We start from the raw sequence: 12891 nt of genomic DNA, 5'->3' as shown, positions 1-12891 counted from the left end.
GATAACCCTCTAACGCCATTGTTTTTTTTTTTTGTTTGCAGGAACTCATCAGAAATACTTCCTCAATTCTCAAGTGGTAAGGACCAGCCTGTTTTACTGCATGGATGACCTTTTTCTTATAGTGCACAGATTAAAACATCATTTCTTCTTTTCTTATAATTTCTAGGTGGCACTTGCCAAATTAGGGAACTTCTATTTTAACCCCTTTCCTACAATGGACGTACTATTCCGTCCATGTGACCTGGGACCTAAGTCCCATGGACGGAATAGTACGTCATGCCCTTTAATGCGACATCGCGACTTAAGTCGCGGTGATCGCATTAAAATGCCGACGCCATCAAACCTCTGGATAGATGGCGTCGGCATCCCGGGCAGTCTCCGCCCTGGCCCGCCTCTCTGTGAGCTGTGATTGGCTGTTCAATTCAGAACAGCCAATCACAGCGCTTCTCTTTGTTTTAGCCAATCAGATTGGCTGAAACAGGATCCTAGGCTAGGATCAAGTACCGATGTACTCGATCCTAGGACTGGTGCCAGGCACCGGAGAAAACCCCCCAGATTGGCGCGATCGCCGATCTAATCGATCGCGCCAATCGCAGTGCACAGTGGCGCAATATCGCTCCGATCAACTCTTCCAACCGTACAATGCTTTGAGAAAGGCCAAGGTGTGGTACAAAAAGCTGGCCGTGCACATCGTCCAATTGGCAATGCTCAACGCATTCCTGCTGTCACAATGTGCACACCACACCGATACGTCGTACCATGAGTTCCAGGAGATAGTGGTTAAGGCCCTGATGTTTGGCACTCTGGAAGGAGCGGGCCCCAGAACTTCAGGAACTGAAGGTGCTCGTATTGTACCAGGTCAGCATTTCCCGGGGGAGGTCCCGCAAACTGCAAAAAGAGGTAAATCGCAAAAAAGGTGCAGAGTGTGTTACAAAAACAGAATACGCAAGGACACCATTTATCAATGCGACACCTGCCCCGAAAAACCTGGCCTGTGTATGAAGGATTGCTTCAAATTGTACCACACCTCAATTCACTACTAAATAACTTTACCGGAAACATTAGATAAGTTCCTTGGGGGTCTAGTTTCCAAAACAATGTCACTTGTGGGTTTTTTTTTACTGTTTAGGCACATCCGGGGCTCTGCAAATGGAAAATGACGCCCGCAGACCATTCCATCTAAGTCTGCATTCCAAAATGTCACTCCCTTCCGATCCCCGATGTGTGCCTAAACAGTTTTTTCCCACATATGGGGACCAGCGTACTCAGGACAAATTGGACAACAACTTTTGGAGTCCAATTTCTCCTGTTACCCTTGGGAAAATTAAAAATTGGGGACTAAACAATCATTTTTGTGGGCACAAAATAAGATTTTCTATTTTCACGCCTGGGCAGTATAAACTTTAGTGAAACACTTGGGGGTTCAAAGTTCTCACCACATATCTAGATAAGTTCCTTAGGGGGTCTAGTTTCCAAAATGGGGTCACTTGTGGGGGGTTTCTACTGTTTAACCACATCAGGGGCTCTGCAAATGGAGCATGACGCCCGCAGACCATTCCATCAAAGTCTGCATTCCAAAGTGTCACTTCTTCCCTTCTGAGCCCTGACGTGTGCCCAAACAGTAGATTTCTCCAACATATGGGGTACCAGCGTACTCAGGACAAATTGGACAACAACATTTGGGGTCCAATTTCTCCTTTTATGCTTGGGAAAATTAAAAATTGGGGACTAAACAATCATTTTTGTGGGCACAAAATAGGATTTTTTATTTTCACGCCTGGGCAGTATAAACTTTAGTGAAACACTTGGGGGTTCAAAGTTCTCACCACATATCTAGATAAGTTCCTTAGGGGTTCTAGTTTCCAAAATGGGGTCACTTGTGGGGGGTTTCCACTGTTTGGGCACATTGGGGGCTCGTCAAACGCAACATGGCGTCCAATTTCAATTCCAGCAAATTTTAGGTTGAAAAAGTCAAATGGCGCTGCTTCCCTTCCGAACCCTGCCGTGCGCCCAAACAGTGGTCCCCCCACATATAGGGTATCAGCGTACTCAGGACAAATTGGTCAACAACTTTTGGGGTCCAACTTCTCCTGCTACCCTTGGGAAAATTAAAAAATTGTTGCTAACAGATCATTTTTGTGACTAAAAAGTTAAATGTTAATTTTTTCCTTCCATGTTGCTTCTGCTCCTGTGAAGCCCCTGAATGGTTAATAATCTTCTTGAATGTAGTTCTGAGTACCTTGAGGGTTGCAGTTTTTAGAATGGTGTCACTTTTGGGTATTTTCTGCCATATAGACCCCTCAAAGTGACTTCAAAAAATGGTTTTGTAAATTTTGTTGTAAAAATGAGAAATCGCTGGTCAACTTTCAACTTTTCCTAACAAAAAAAAATTTTGTGTCCAAAATTGTGCTGTAAAGTAGATACGTGGGAAATGTTATTTATTAACTATTTTGTGTCATGTAACTCTCTGGTTTAAGGGCATAAAAATTCAAAGTTTGAAAATCGCAAAATTTTCGCCATATTTCCATTTTTTCATAAATAAACGCACGTTATAGCGAAGAAATTTTATCACTAAAGTGAAGTACAATATGTCACGAGAAAACAAGTCAGAATCGCCTAGATCCATTGAAGCGTTCCAGAGTTATTACCTCATAAAGGGACAGTGATCAGAATTGTAAAAATTGGCCCGGGAGTTAACGTGCAAACCACCCTTGGTAGTGAAGGGGTTAAATGGTATATTTTATTGAAAACCTTTTTTTTTTTTTTTTTTTTTTTTTTTTTTTACATTAGAATGTGATCACCAAATCTGCTGCTGTGTGAAGACATCAGTGACACAGAGCTGTCTCATTCACACAGCAGAGGCTTTGTCACACAACAGATTACATCAGCGACTGCCATCCCCTGTGCAGATTAGAAGCTGCAGACCCCCATCACTGGCCATTACACAGTCTGTTCTCACTGCTGCCAGCAGCCTGGGACAGTGAGGGAAGGAATTACTGATAATGAGTTATGTATTGTAATCATGGAGTGGCCCACAATACAGGACGATTTTCACTCCTCAGTACTTTCACTTTCCATAGATAACTGTTCAGTGTGTGTCTGGGGGAAGAGCAGCTGCTCTCTGCACTGAGGCTGCTAGAGGGGGAGGATTTGTTACTGTGTGATGAGGGCTTCTTCATGTGGACGGGGAGGGCCTGTAGCTATGGAGGGTGGGGTTGTTGCTATAGAGGGCATGTTTGGAGTAGAGTAGGAGGTTATGACTAGTTCTCATTTCAATGCCATAACACCCCCCCTTGGATGTTCTGTTTAGAACAGGAGTCCCCAACCGTCGGTCCGCGGCCCAGCACCGGGCCGCTGCAGTGCCCTTGCCGGTCCGCGGACACAAGGGGAGCCAGGGGCGGTCAGTGGCGTAGCGGAGGCTGGGGCGGCGCGCAGCAATTCTTAAACTGCCCTCATGTGTAGCGGCGGCCAGGGAGCGATCAAGCAGCTCCGCTGCCTGCAAGAGGGAATAGCAGGAGCGGAGCTGCAAGGACCTGTCCAGCTTCCTGCCCGCCGCCCGCGCTTCCTGTCTCTGACACAGAGAGGAGCGCTCCGCTGCTGTGTCAGAGCGAGGAAGCGCGGGCGATGCTGCGACAGGTGAGAGGAGAGAGGTGGTGTATGTCTGTCTGTGTGTGTTTGTCTGTGTTTGTGTAGGTGGAGCCTGGCCCTGGAGAAGATGGGGACATGAGGAGAAGACCGTGATGGGGAGAGAAGGCCATGATGCCTGGGGTGATGGGAGAAGGCCATGATGGGGGTGATGGAGAGAAGGCATTTATGGGAGTGATGGGGAGAAGGGAGTGATGGGGTGATGGAGCACTTATTCAAAACCTATGGTGAGTTGAGTCACATTATAAGTGTTATTTAATTATAAGTATGCACTGCTACACTACAACCGCGTCCATAGCCCCGCCCCCTTATGACCAATGCCCTGCCCCTGCCACACCTCCATCCCCGTCTTGCCGGGCCATGGAAGAATGGTCTTGCTTGAAACCGGTCCCTGGTGCAAAAAAAGGTTGGGGACCACTGGTTTAGAAATATCTAGAAAACCGTGCAAACTAGTGACAGAAAGTAAATTACTTATTGTCATAATTCTGCAGCCCAGATATGTACTGAGATTATGTGAAAAGCCCGGACAACCCCTTTAAGAAAATGAGAAATGGTCAAAATAACAAAAAAAAATTCAGTGCTTGCAGACCTCAAATAATGCTAAGAAAACAAGTTTATAATCATTTAGAAACAACAATACTAATGTTTTAACTCGAGAAGAGTTCAGAAATCAATATTTTGTGGATTAACCATGATTTTTAATCACAGCTTTCATGCGTCTTGGCATGCTTTCCACCAGTCTTTTGGGTGACCTTATGCCACTCCTGGTAGAAAAATTTAAGCAGTTCTTCGTTTGATGACTTGTGACTATCCATCTTCCTCTTGATTACATTCCAGAGGTTTTCAATGGGGTTCAGGTCTGGAGATTGGGCTGGCCATGACAGGGATTTGATGTGGTGGTCCTTCATCCACACATTGATTGACCTAGCTGTGTGGCATGGCGCATTATCCTGCTGGAAAATCAGTCCTCAGAGTTGGGGAACATTGCCTGATCAGAAGGAATCAACTGTTTTTCCAGGATAACCTTGTGTGCTGCTTGGTTCATACGTCCTTCGCGAAGATTAACCTGCCCAATTACAGCCTTGCTGAAGCATCCCCAGATCACCACTGATCCTCCACCAAATTTCACAGTGGGTGCAAGACAGTGTGGCTTGTATGCCTCTCCAGGTCTCCGTCTAACCATTAGACGACCAGGTGTTGGGCAAAGCTGAAAATTAGACTCATCAGAGAAGATTACCTTACTCCAGTCCTCTATGGTCCAATCTTTATTTTCTTTGGCAAACTTCAGCCTGGCTCTCCTTTGCTTCTCATTGATGAAAGGCTTTTTTCTAGCTTTACATGACTTGAGCCCTGCCCCTAGGAGCCTGTTATGAACTGTTCTTGCCGTGCACTTCACCCCAGCAGCCATTTGCCATTGCTTTTGTAGGTCACTTGATGTCATCGTGCGGTTGCTGAGTGACATTCGAATAAGATGACAGTCATCCTGGTCAGTTGAGAGTCGTTTTTGCCCTCTGCTGGTCTGTAGCTTTGTTGTCCCCAATGTCTTCTGCTTGACCTTATTGTAATGGACTGCCATCTTAGAAATTTTAAGGATGGAGGCAACATGACGCTCACTATCCCTCTGCTAGTAAAGCCAGAATTGAGCCCTTCTTTTCCTCATTCAGGACTTTTCTTATCAACTCCTTTGGCATGGTTAAAAGTTGTTTTTTCATTCCTATTACTTTTGGGATATTACTAGCACTTGTTTTGCCATCCAGCTTGTCCTATTGCAAGAGGATTGTGAACACCACAGCAGGGTTTTTATACTTTCCTTTGTTAAATAAGATTTGTTTCAGGTGATCACCTAATCAGAAGCACATTAAGTAGAATGAGGTGTACTCTGGTTGGAATTTAATGGACACTGGAATGGAATGGCTGTCAGACATGTAGAGAAGCTGATTTTTTATAAAACTGTGCAGTGGTCTCTTAATTTTTTTGCCAGAGCTGTATGTGTATGCTGCAGGTTTTGCTCCCTTGGTGCTATGTTTAAAAGGATTCGCTTTAAAAGATCTTGAAAATTGCAATTGATTATGACTATCATGACCTGTAACATTGTCTTGAAAAAGCAGTTCACAGAATAATAGAATAGTTTTACAAAGGTGATTTGATCAACATGTGTTATACACAGGGGATAGTACATTTGGCAGTGCTGTCTCTTTAGACTAAAATTTGTGTCTGGTGAAGGATCCCTGAATTTTGTGGAGAATTGCAGATTACTGATCCCTTTATTTAGCAGGATTTGGCCCTAAGTTATTGTATGCAGTTTACATGTATAGCCTAGATGATCAGATACAATACAGAGACTACTTTCCATGCACAAACTGATGCAAATTTCCTATAAACAAAGCTGGTTTTATGATCATTACTAAGTGTCAGTGGACCACAGAAATGTGTAGGGTTAAAATGAAAATTTAGCATGGAATTAACCACATTTCATAGTGTCATTTTGTATATTTAAACAGAATATCACCAGGTTTTTGCCACCTAATCTGAAAACGGCTAAAAGTTGAGCCAGAGACCCTGATATCAGTGATGTGTCACTTACTGGGCTGTTTGCTGTAGTTTTCATAAGATCACTTTTTTATTAGCAGGAGATTATCACTAGAGGACTGGTAAACCTGATACCATGTAGTCTTCCATAATAAGCTCTGTCTATCCCCCACCCACCAGTGAATGTCTGCTTTCTCCCTATGCACAGTGTACACAGTAAGCTGTCAATTAGTGGTGTGGGTGAGATTATACAGAGCTCAGCATTCAGAAAACTGGTTGATCTGCTGTAGATAAAACTGATTTTTTTATCAAAACTTTAACAAGTAGCCCAGTAAGTTATACATCACTGAAATCAGGCAACAATAATCCCATAAATGTGAGGTGATATGGAGACAAGGGACAACCCTGCTCCAACACCATATGCATAAGCTCAGAAACTAGTATAGATATCAGGAGAAGCAAAAGAGCACGCAGTCACTTTAATATAAAAATTATCAAAATTCTTTATTAAATACCAATAGTACAAAACAAATAACCAAGAAGTGCTTATGAATGAATGTGGGCAATAAATCCCATGGATCATCCCCTCAACCTCCTCAAGATGGAAAACCCGGCAAGTAACACAATAGGGAATATAGCAAATGTCCTATCTCATATCATAGTACCATTTCAGCATCAGAAGGCTAAATGGGGTTTTACACTAAGCGATATCGCTAGCAATATCGCTAAAACGTCACTGGTTTTGTGACGTTATAGCGATATTGCTAGCGATATCGCTATGTGTGATACTTACCAGCGACCGGCTCCCCCGCTGTCCATCGCTGATCGCGCGAGAATGTCCGGCTCCATTTCTCGTCGTCTGCTTCCTGCTGGGCTTCCTGCTGTGACGGCGAGAGACGCTGGACGCGGGCGGGAGGACGTCAGGATCGCTGTGTGTGAATGGTAAGTATCGTGCGCTGCGTCGCTGCTGAATCGCTGTGAGGTCTTTCTGTATGAAAGCTCACTAGCGATCATTTAGCGATGCACCAGCGATCCTGACCGGGTCGGATCGCTGGTGCATCGCTAAATGTAAAAGGGCCTTTAGTCTCTATAAATCAATGGCCAGATAAGATACCAATGCTGCCTGCTGTAGGGACATAGTATAATTATACAGTGAAAAAATGCCCCCCAAAAAAGTTGCAGAGACACCCATAAGGCGACTTACCAGGGAGGGGATGGAGAGGAAAGCCCAGCAGTGGAGCCCCCGACGCGCGTTTCGCGATGTCCCCCGCAGCTTTATCAAGGAGGAGATAGCTATAATTGTCCCAGTAGGACCTTAAAATAGCCCTTGAACCCGGTCATGTGAGCGGTATCCACCAATAACGGCGCATGCGCCATGGCGTCTGCAGGTCTTGCACTGTAGTCCGGCGTCAAACACAGTGCGCATGTGCCGGAATTACCTGGGGCAGAGCATACTGTGCATACAGACGCTGGCCACAGCGCGGAGCCACAGACAGCATGGCAATGCGCACGGCCACGAAAACAGTGGATCGTAAAGGCATCTACATGTGGCCCAGGATCAAAGAACTATAAAGGGCCAGGGCAGGATCTAAGTTAACCCTATATCGCCATGTGAAACTATGCACAAGAATAAAAAACGCCTCAATGGATATGATGCAATAAATACGCACTAAAACCATAAATGTGATATAAACCGCCTCAGTAAGTATATAGCAATACAATATGTATGCACTAAAATATATCAAACAAGCATAAAATTAGCTCCGTAAAGCATCCTAGTTAGAGAACGCCACTAATGAAAAGGCCTATATCCCCATATGTAAATGAGGCATATATACGACATAATGGCAAATGAAGAAATAAGTAATGGGTTCCATGAAGATGCTTGATTGTAGCAGATGATGTATCAGATCCACAATATAGGGCTAGTCCAAAGCCAGACAAGGACACACTGGATAATAACTAAAGAAATAAAGAGAATATAAAAACAGTAAATAAAATATAAAAACAATGAAAAATTAAAAACAACCGCTGCTGAGCAGCATGGGAAATATAGGGTCATGCGGGCACAGTAAAGAGGAAAAAGACTAGCTAATGTCACATCCAAATCTAATAGGAGGAAAAGAGAACATTGCGGAAACCCAGGAGAAGAAAAAAGGGGGAATCTGGTGTCAAATTGCATAAGGGTTTATAAGAATGGGGTGAAACTTAAGAACTCATTAAGACCTTTCGGGCTCATGGTGTCCAACTGGACAATCCATTTAACCTCCATTTGTCCGAGGACTTTTTTTTATAGTCAGCACCCCTTATACCCATATGCAACAAATCGATCCCCCTAAATTTTAACAATCCTATGTCGCTATTATGGTGCGCCCGAAAATGTCGGGGGATAGTTTTAAGTTTTGTAGGGTCAGATGCGGTCCTGGCTGCACCAATGTCCGCACATGTTCACGTACCCGCACCTTCAACTCCCAGGTGGTGAGGCCAACATAGATTTTAGGACACGGACATGTGGCGTAATATGACATTTGACGTGCCACATGATATCCGTTGTTTGATCTTAAATTCCTCATACCATCCGAGGAGCTGAAGGTTGATCAGGGCAGGACATTGGCGCAAGCCAGGCAATGTCCACATGAGAAGGATGCGCATCGGACCATTAGATCCGAAGAAATTTTTAGGGGTAGGTACATAGTGTCTCCGTACCATCCTTCTCATGTGGACATTGCCTGCCTATATTCTCTTTATTTCTTTAGTTATTATCCAGTGTGTCCTTGTCTGGCTTTGGACTAGCCCTATATTGTGGATCTGATATATCATCTGCTACAATCAAGCATCTTCATGGAACCCATTACTTATTTCTTCAATTGCCATTACGTCGTATATATGCCTCATATACATATGGGGATATAGGCCTTTTCATTAGTAGTGTACTCTAACTAGGATGCTTTACGGAGCTAATTATATGCTTGTTTGATATATTTTAGTGCATACCTATTGTATTGCTGTATGCTTACTGAGGAGGCTTATATCACATTTATGGTTTTAGTGCGTATTTATTGCATCATATCCATTGAGACATTTTTTATTCTTGTGCATAGTTTCACATGGCGATATAGGGTTAACTTAGATCCTGCCCTGGCCCTTTAGGCTGTGTGCACACGCTGCGGATTCCGCTGCGTTTCCGCAGCGGTTTTGGCCGCTGCGGACACGCAGCAGTTTTAGCTGCGGTGTACAGTACCATTCATTTGAATGGGAAAAAAAAAACGCTGTGCCGACGCTGCGGAAAAAACCGCGCGGATTTGCTGCGGTTTTGAATCCGCAGAAAGAATTGCATGTCAATTCTATCTGCGGAAACCGCTGCGGGTTCCTATCTCCTCCATTGTGGAGATAGTGAATCCGCAGGACCAAACCGCAGGCAAAACCGCAGATAATCCGCAGGTCTTTGGACCTGCGGATTATCTGCGGTTTTTGCAAAATCAGTGCGGATTAATCCGCAGCGGATTCCGCAGCGTGTGCACACAGCCTAATAGTTCTTTGATCCTGGGCCACATGTAGATGCCTTTACGATCCACTGTTTTCGTGGCCGTGCGCATCGCCATGCTGTCTGTGGCTCCACGCTGTGGCCAGCGTCTGTATGCACAGTATGCTCTGCCCCGGGTGATTCCGGCGCATGCGCACTGTGTTTGACGCCGGACTACAGTGCAGGACCTGCAGACGCCATGGCGCATGCGCCGCAGGCGCCGTTATTGGTGGATACCGGTCACATGACCGGGTTCAAGGGCTATTTTAAGGCCCTACTGGGACACTTATAGCTATCTCCTCCTTGATAAAGCTGCGGGGGACATCGCGAAACGCGCGTCAGGGGCTCCACTGCTGTGCTTTCCTCTCCATCCCCTCCCTGGTAAGTCGCCTTATGGGTGTCTCTGCAACTTTTTTGGGGGGCATTTTTTCACGGTATAATTATACTATGTCCCTACAGCAGGCAGCATTGGTATCTTATCTGGCCATTGATTTATAGAGACTTAGCCTTCTGATGCTGATATGGTACTATGATATGAGATAGGACATTTGCTATATTCCCTATTGTGTTACTTGCCGGGTTTTCCATCTTGAGGAGGTTGAGGGGATGCTCCATGGGATTTATTGCCCACATTCATTCATGAGCACTTCTTGGTTATTGGTTTTGTACTATTGGTATTTAATAAAGAATTTTGATATTTTTTATATTAAAGTGACTGTGTGCTCTTTTGCTTCTCCTGGTATCTATCACTGAAATCAGGGTCTCTGCTCTACCTCATGCTGCTATCATATGCGGTAGCAAAACCCTGGTAACAAATTCCCTTTAAAGGGGTTATCCACCTTTTGAGAAAAGTATTTCCCATAAGCTCTGTCAGTAATTTAAAAACGAACGTGTGTTTTACCAACCCTCTCGGGATCCAGCACTGAGTCTCTGCCGCTGCTCCCGGTGTCTTATTGTCTGCAGTGCTGACATCACATCGACAGTGCTGCAGCCAATCAGTCAGCTTAGCTTGTGCTATATACTTAGGTACCACTGAGTTCAGTTCTGGTCTACGGCTCTGTTAACATAACGTCAGCGCTGCATATAATAAGAGACGCCAATGGCAGCGGTGGAGACTCGGTGTTGAACCTGAGGAGGGTGAGAAAAGCACAACTTTTTTTCTTAAACTAATAATGGAGTTTAAAGAAAAAACTTTTCTGAAAGAAGACAACCCCTTTACCTTGTGATGAGTTTTATTTGTATATTCTGGTTTATTTCTCTATCCATAAATCTGGTATGAGATGTGGACAGACTGGTTTTGCTTCCTGGTCCAGTAATCATATAGTAAATTATATTTTCTACCAACAGTTAATTTCAGTGACAGTGACCTGGGGGAGCCTATTCTTGAAACCATTCTTGAAGCTGGAGACCTTCTGTACTTCCCTAGGGGCTTTATTCACCAAGGTGACTGCCTTCCTTATGCCCACTCCTTGCACATCACGGTTTCTTCCTTTCAGCGGAACAGTTGGGTGGACTTGCTGGACAAGGTGAGCAGGGTGCTGCTTCTTCATCACTGACCAACGCATCATTATATTGATATGTCTGTGGACCACACTTTACAAATCCAGTCTTTTAGGTCCACAAATTCTACTAGGATGTTGAAGTGCGGATGTCCAGTCACTTGCTGACACCTGTAAGGAATGTGAATAGTGATGAGCAAGTATACTCGTTGCTCGGGTGTCCTCCGAGAATTTTGGCGTGCTTGGAGATTTAGTTTTCATCGCCTCAGCTGCATGATTTGCGGCTGCTAGACAGCTTGAATACATGTGAGAATTCATAGAATCATAGAATCGTAGAGTTGGAAGGGACCTCCTGGGCCATCTGGTCCAACCCCCTGCTCAAAGCAGGATTCGCTAAATCATCCCAGTTAGATGTTTGTCCAGCCTCTGTTTGAAGACTTCCATTGAAGGAGAACTCACCACTTCTCGTGGCAACCTGTTCCACTCATTGATCACTCTAACTGTCAAAAAGTTTTTTCTAATATCTAATCTGTGTCTCCTCCCATTCAGCTTCATCCCATTGCTTCTAGTCTTTCCTTGTGCAAATGAGAATAATTCCCTAACAAGCAAGCATTCCACACATGTAATCAGCCTGTCTAGCAGTCGCAAGTCATGCTGCTACGGCGGCAGAAACAACATCTCCGAGCACGCCAAAATACTCGGAGGACACCCGAACAACGAGTATACTTGGTCATCACTAAATGTGCATTGGTGACATTGGCTGCAGCACTTATGTGAGTCACACGAGCACTGGGAGACCTGGCGCCGACGTTGCTGGAACGTCGTCGGTGTGGGAGGTATTAGTTATTTTTGTTTTATACTTGGACCTATATTATTTAAGAAGGCGTTGTCAAAGTAGTGGACAAACCCTGTAGATGAAAAATGAATAGATGTAACCTCTGGTAGTTGTGTTTTCTATTGCCATTCGTTATGGAGAATTTCCTGACGGTCTCCTTTATAATGACCTTCTGCCCAGCTCCTTCCAGCCGCTCTACAAATTGCAGCTGAAGATGATGTTCAGTTTCGGCAAGGACTTCCTTTGGATTACCTTGATTACATGGGCGTGCAGAATGCGGAGTTAGTAAGTAGTGTTTTTTGTTTTTTTTTTTGTCAATTTAACGAGTAATACAGTTTTTGCCGTCATTCTCTACTCTCATGTATTTTTTTTTATGTGGTTAGAATAGAAACAAAGCAGTGTCCAGCTGGGTCTGTAAGTGCCTGCCGTTACGTGAAAATTGGAAGCCACAGGTAGCCAGCGCACATCGTACCTATTGTTGGGCTGTGAACCATTAGGTGATATAATGTTTCTCAAGTGTCATATACTTACAAAGCCTTCATGTCCAGGGAAAGGGCCAAAAGTTTAGAGAAGTAAAATCACAGGATCAGGAGCAATAATTGATCTAGTCTTCAGACTGAAACATTTCAACTTTCTCCAGTCTTTTCTATACAGTGAAGCTCAAACTATTTTCATAAACAATCTACACATAAAAAGTAGACACTTGTGTCTATAGGATTACGGTAAATATTTTTATATTATTTCTATTTTTATGATGGGATCAATAGAATTCAGATACAGAATCAATATTCCATCATTTTGCTTTTTTTATAGCATTATCAATAATTTAATGACCAGCTTTATAGTATGGACTACAAGCT

At 44.1% G+C, this 12891-nt stretch overlaps 1 protein-coding gene across 4 annotated transcripts in view; it reads left to right on the top strand.

The window, feature by feature from the left end:
• Positions 1 to 12891, top strand: part of RIOX1 (ribosomal oxygenase 1) — a 68293-nt gene that overhangs the window by 15788 nt on the left and 39614 nt on the right. For 2 of the 4 annotated variants that reach the window (XM_073557529.1, XM_073557528.1), the window contains exons 8-11: positions 42 to 76; positions 11045 to 11223; positions 12212 to 12316; positions 12415 to 12483. In XM_073557529.1, the coding sequence (XP_073413630.1) occupies positions 42 to 76; positions 11045 to 11223; positions 12212 to 12316; positions 12415 to 12483 (388 nt within the window). The remainder of the gene's footprint in view (positions 1 to 41; positions 77 to 11044; positions 11224 to 12211; positions 12317 to 12414; positions 12484 to 12891) is intronic. The other 2 variants (XM_073557531.1, XM_073557530.1) reach the window with 1 other exon arrangement.

This window comes from Dendrobates tinctorius, unplaced genomic scaffold, assembly GCF_039654945.1.
Source record: "Dendrobates tinctorius isolate UK_male_01 unplaced genomic scaffold, ASM3965494v1 ptg000250l, whole genome shotgun sequence".
In the NCBI taxonomy this organism is placed as follows: domain Eukaryota; kingdom Metazoa; phylum Chordata; class Amphibia; order Anura; family Dendrobatidae; genus Dendrobates; species Dendrobates tinctorius.
The sequence above is the reverse complement of the archived record's forward strand: the minus strand, read 5'-3'. Positions and strand labels throughout refer to the sequence as shown.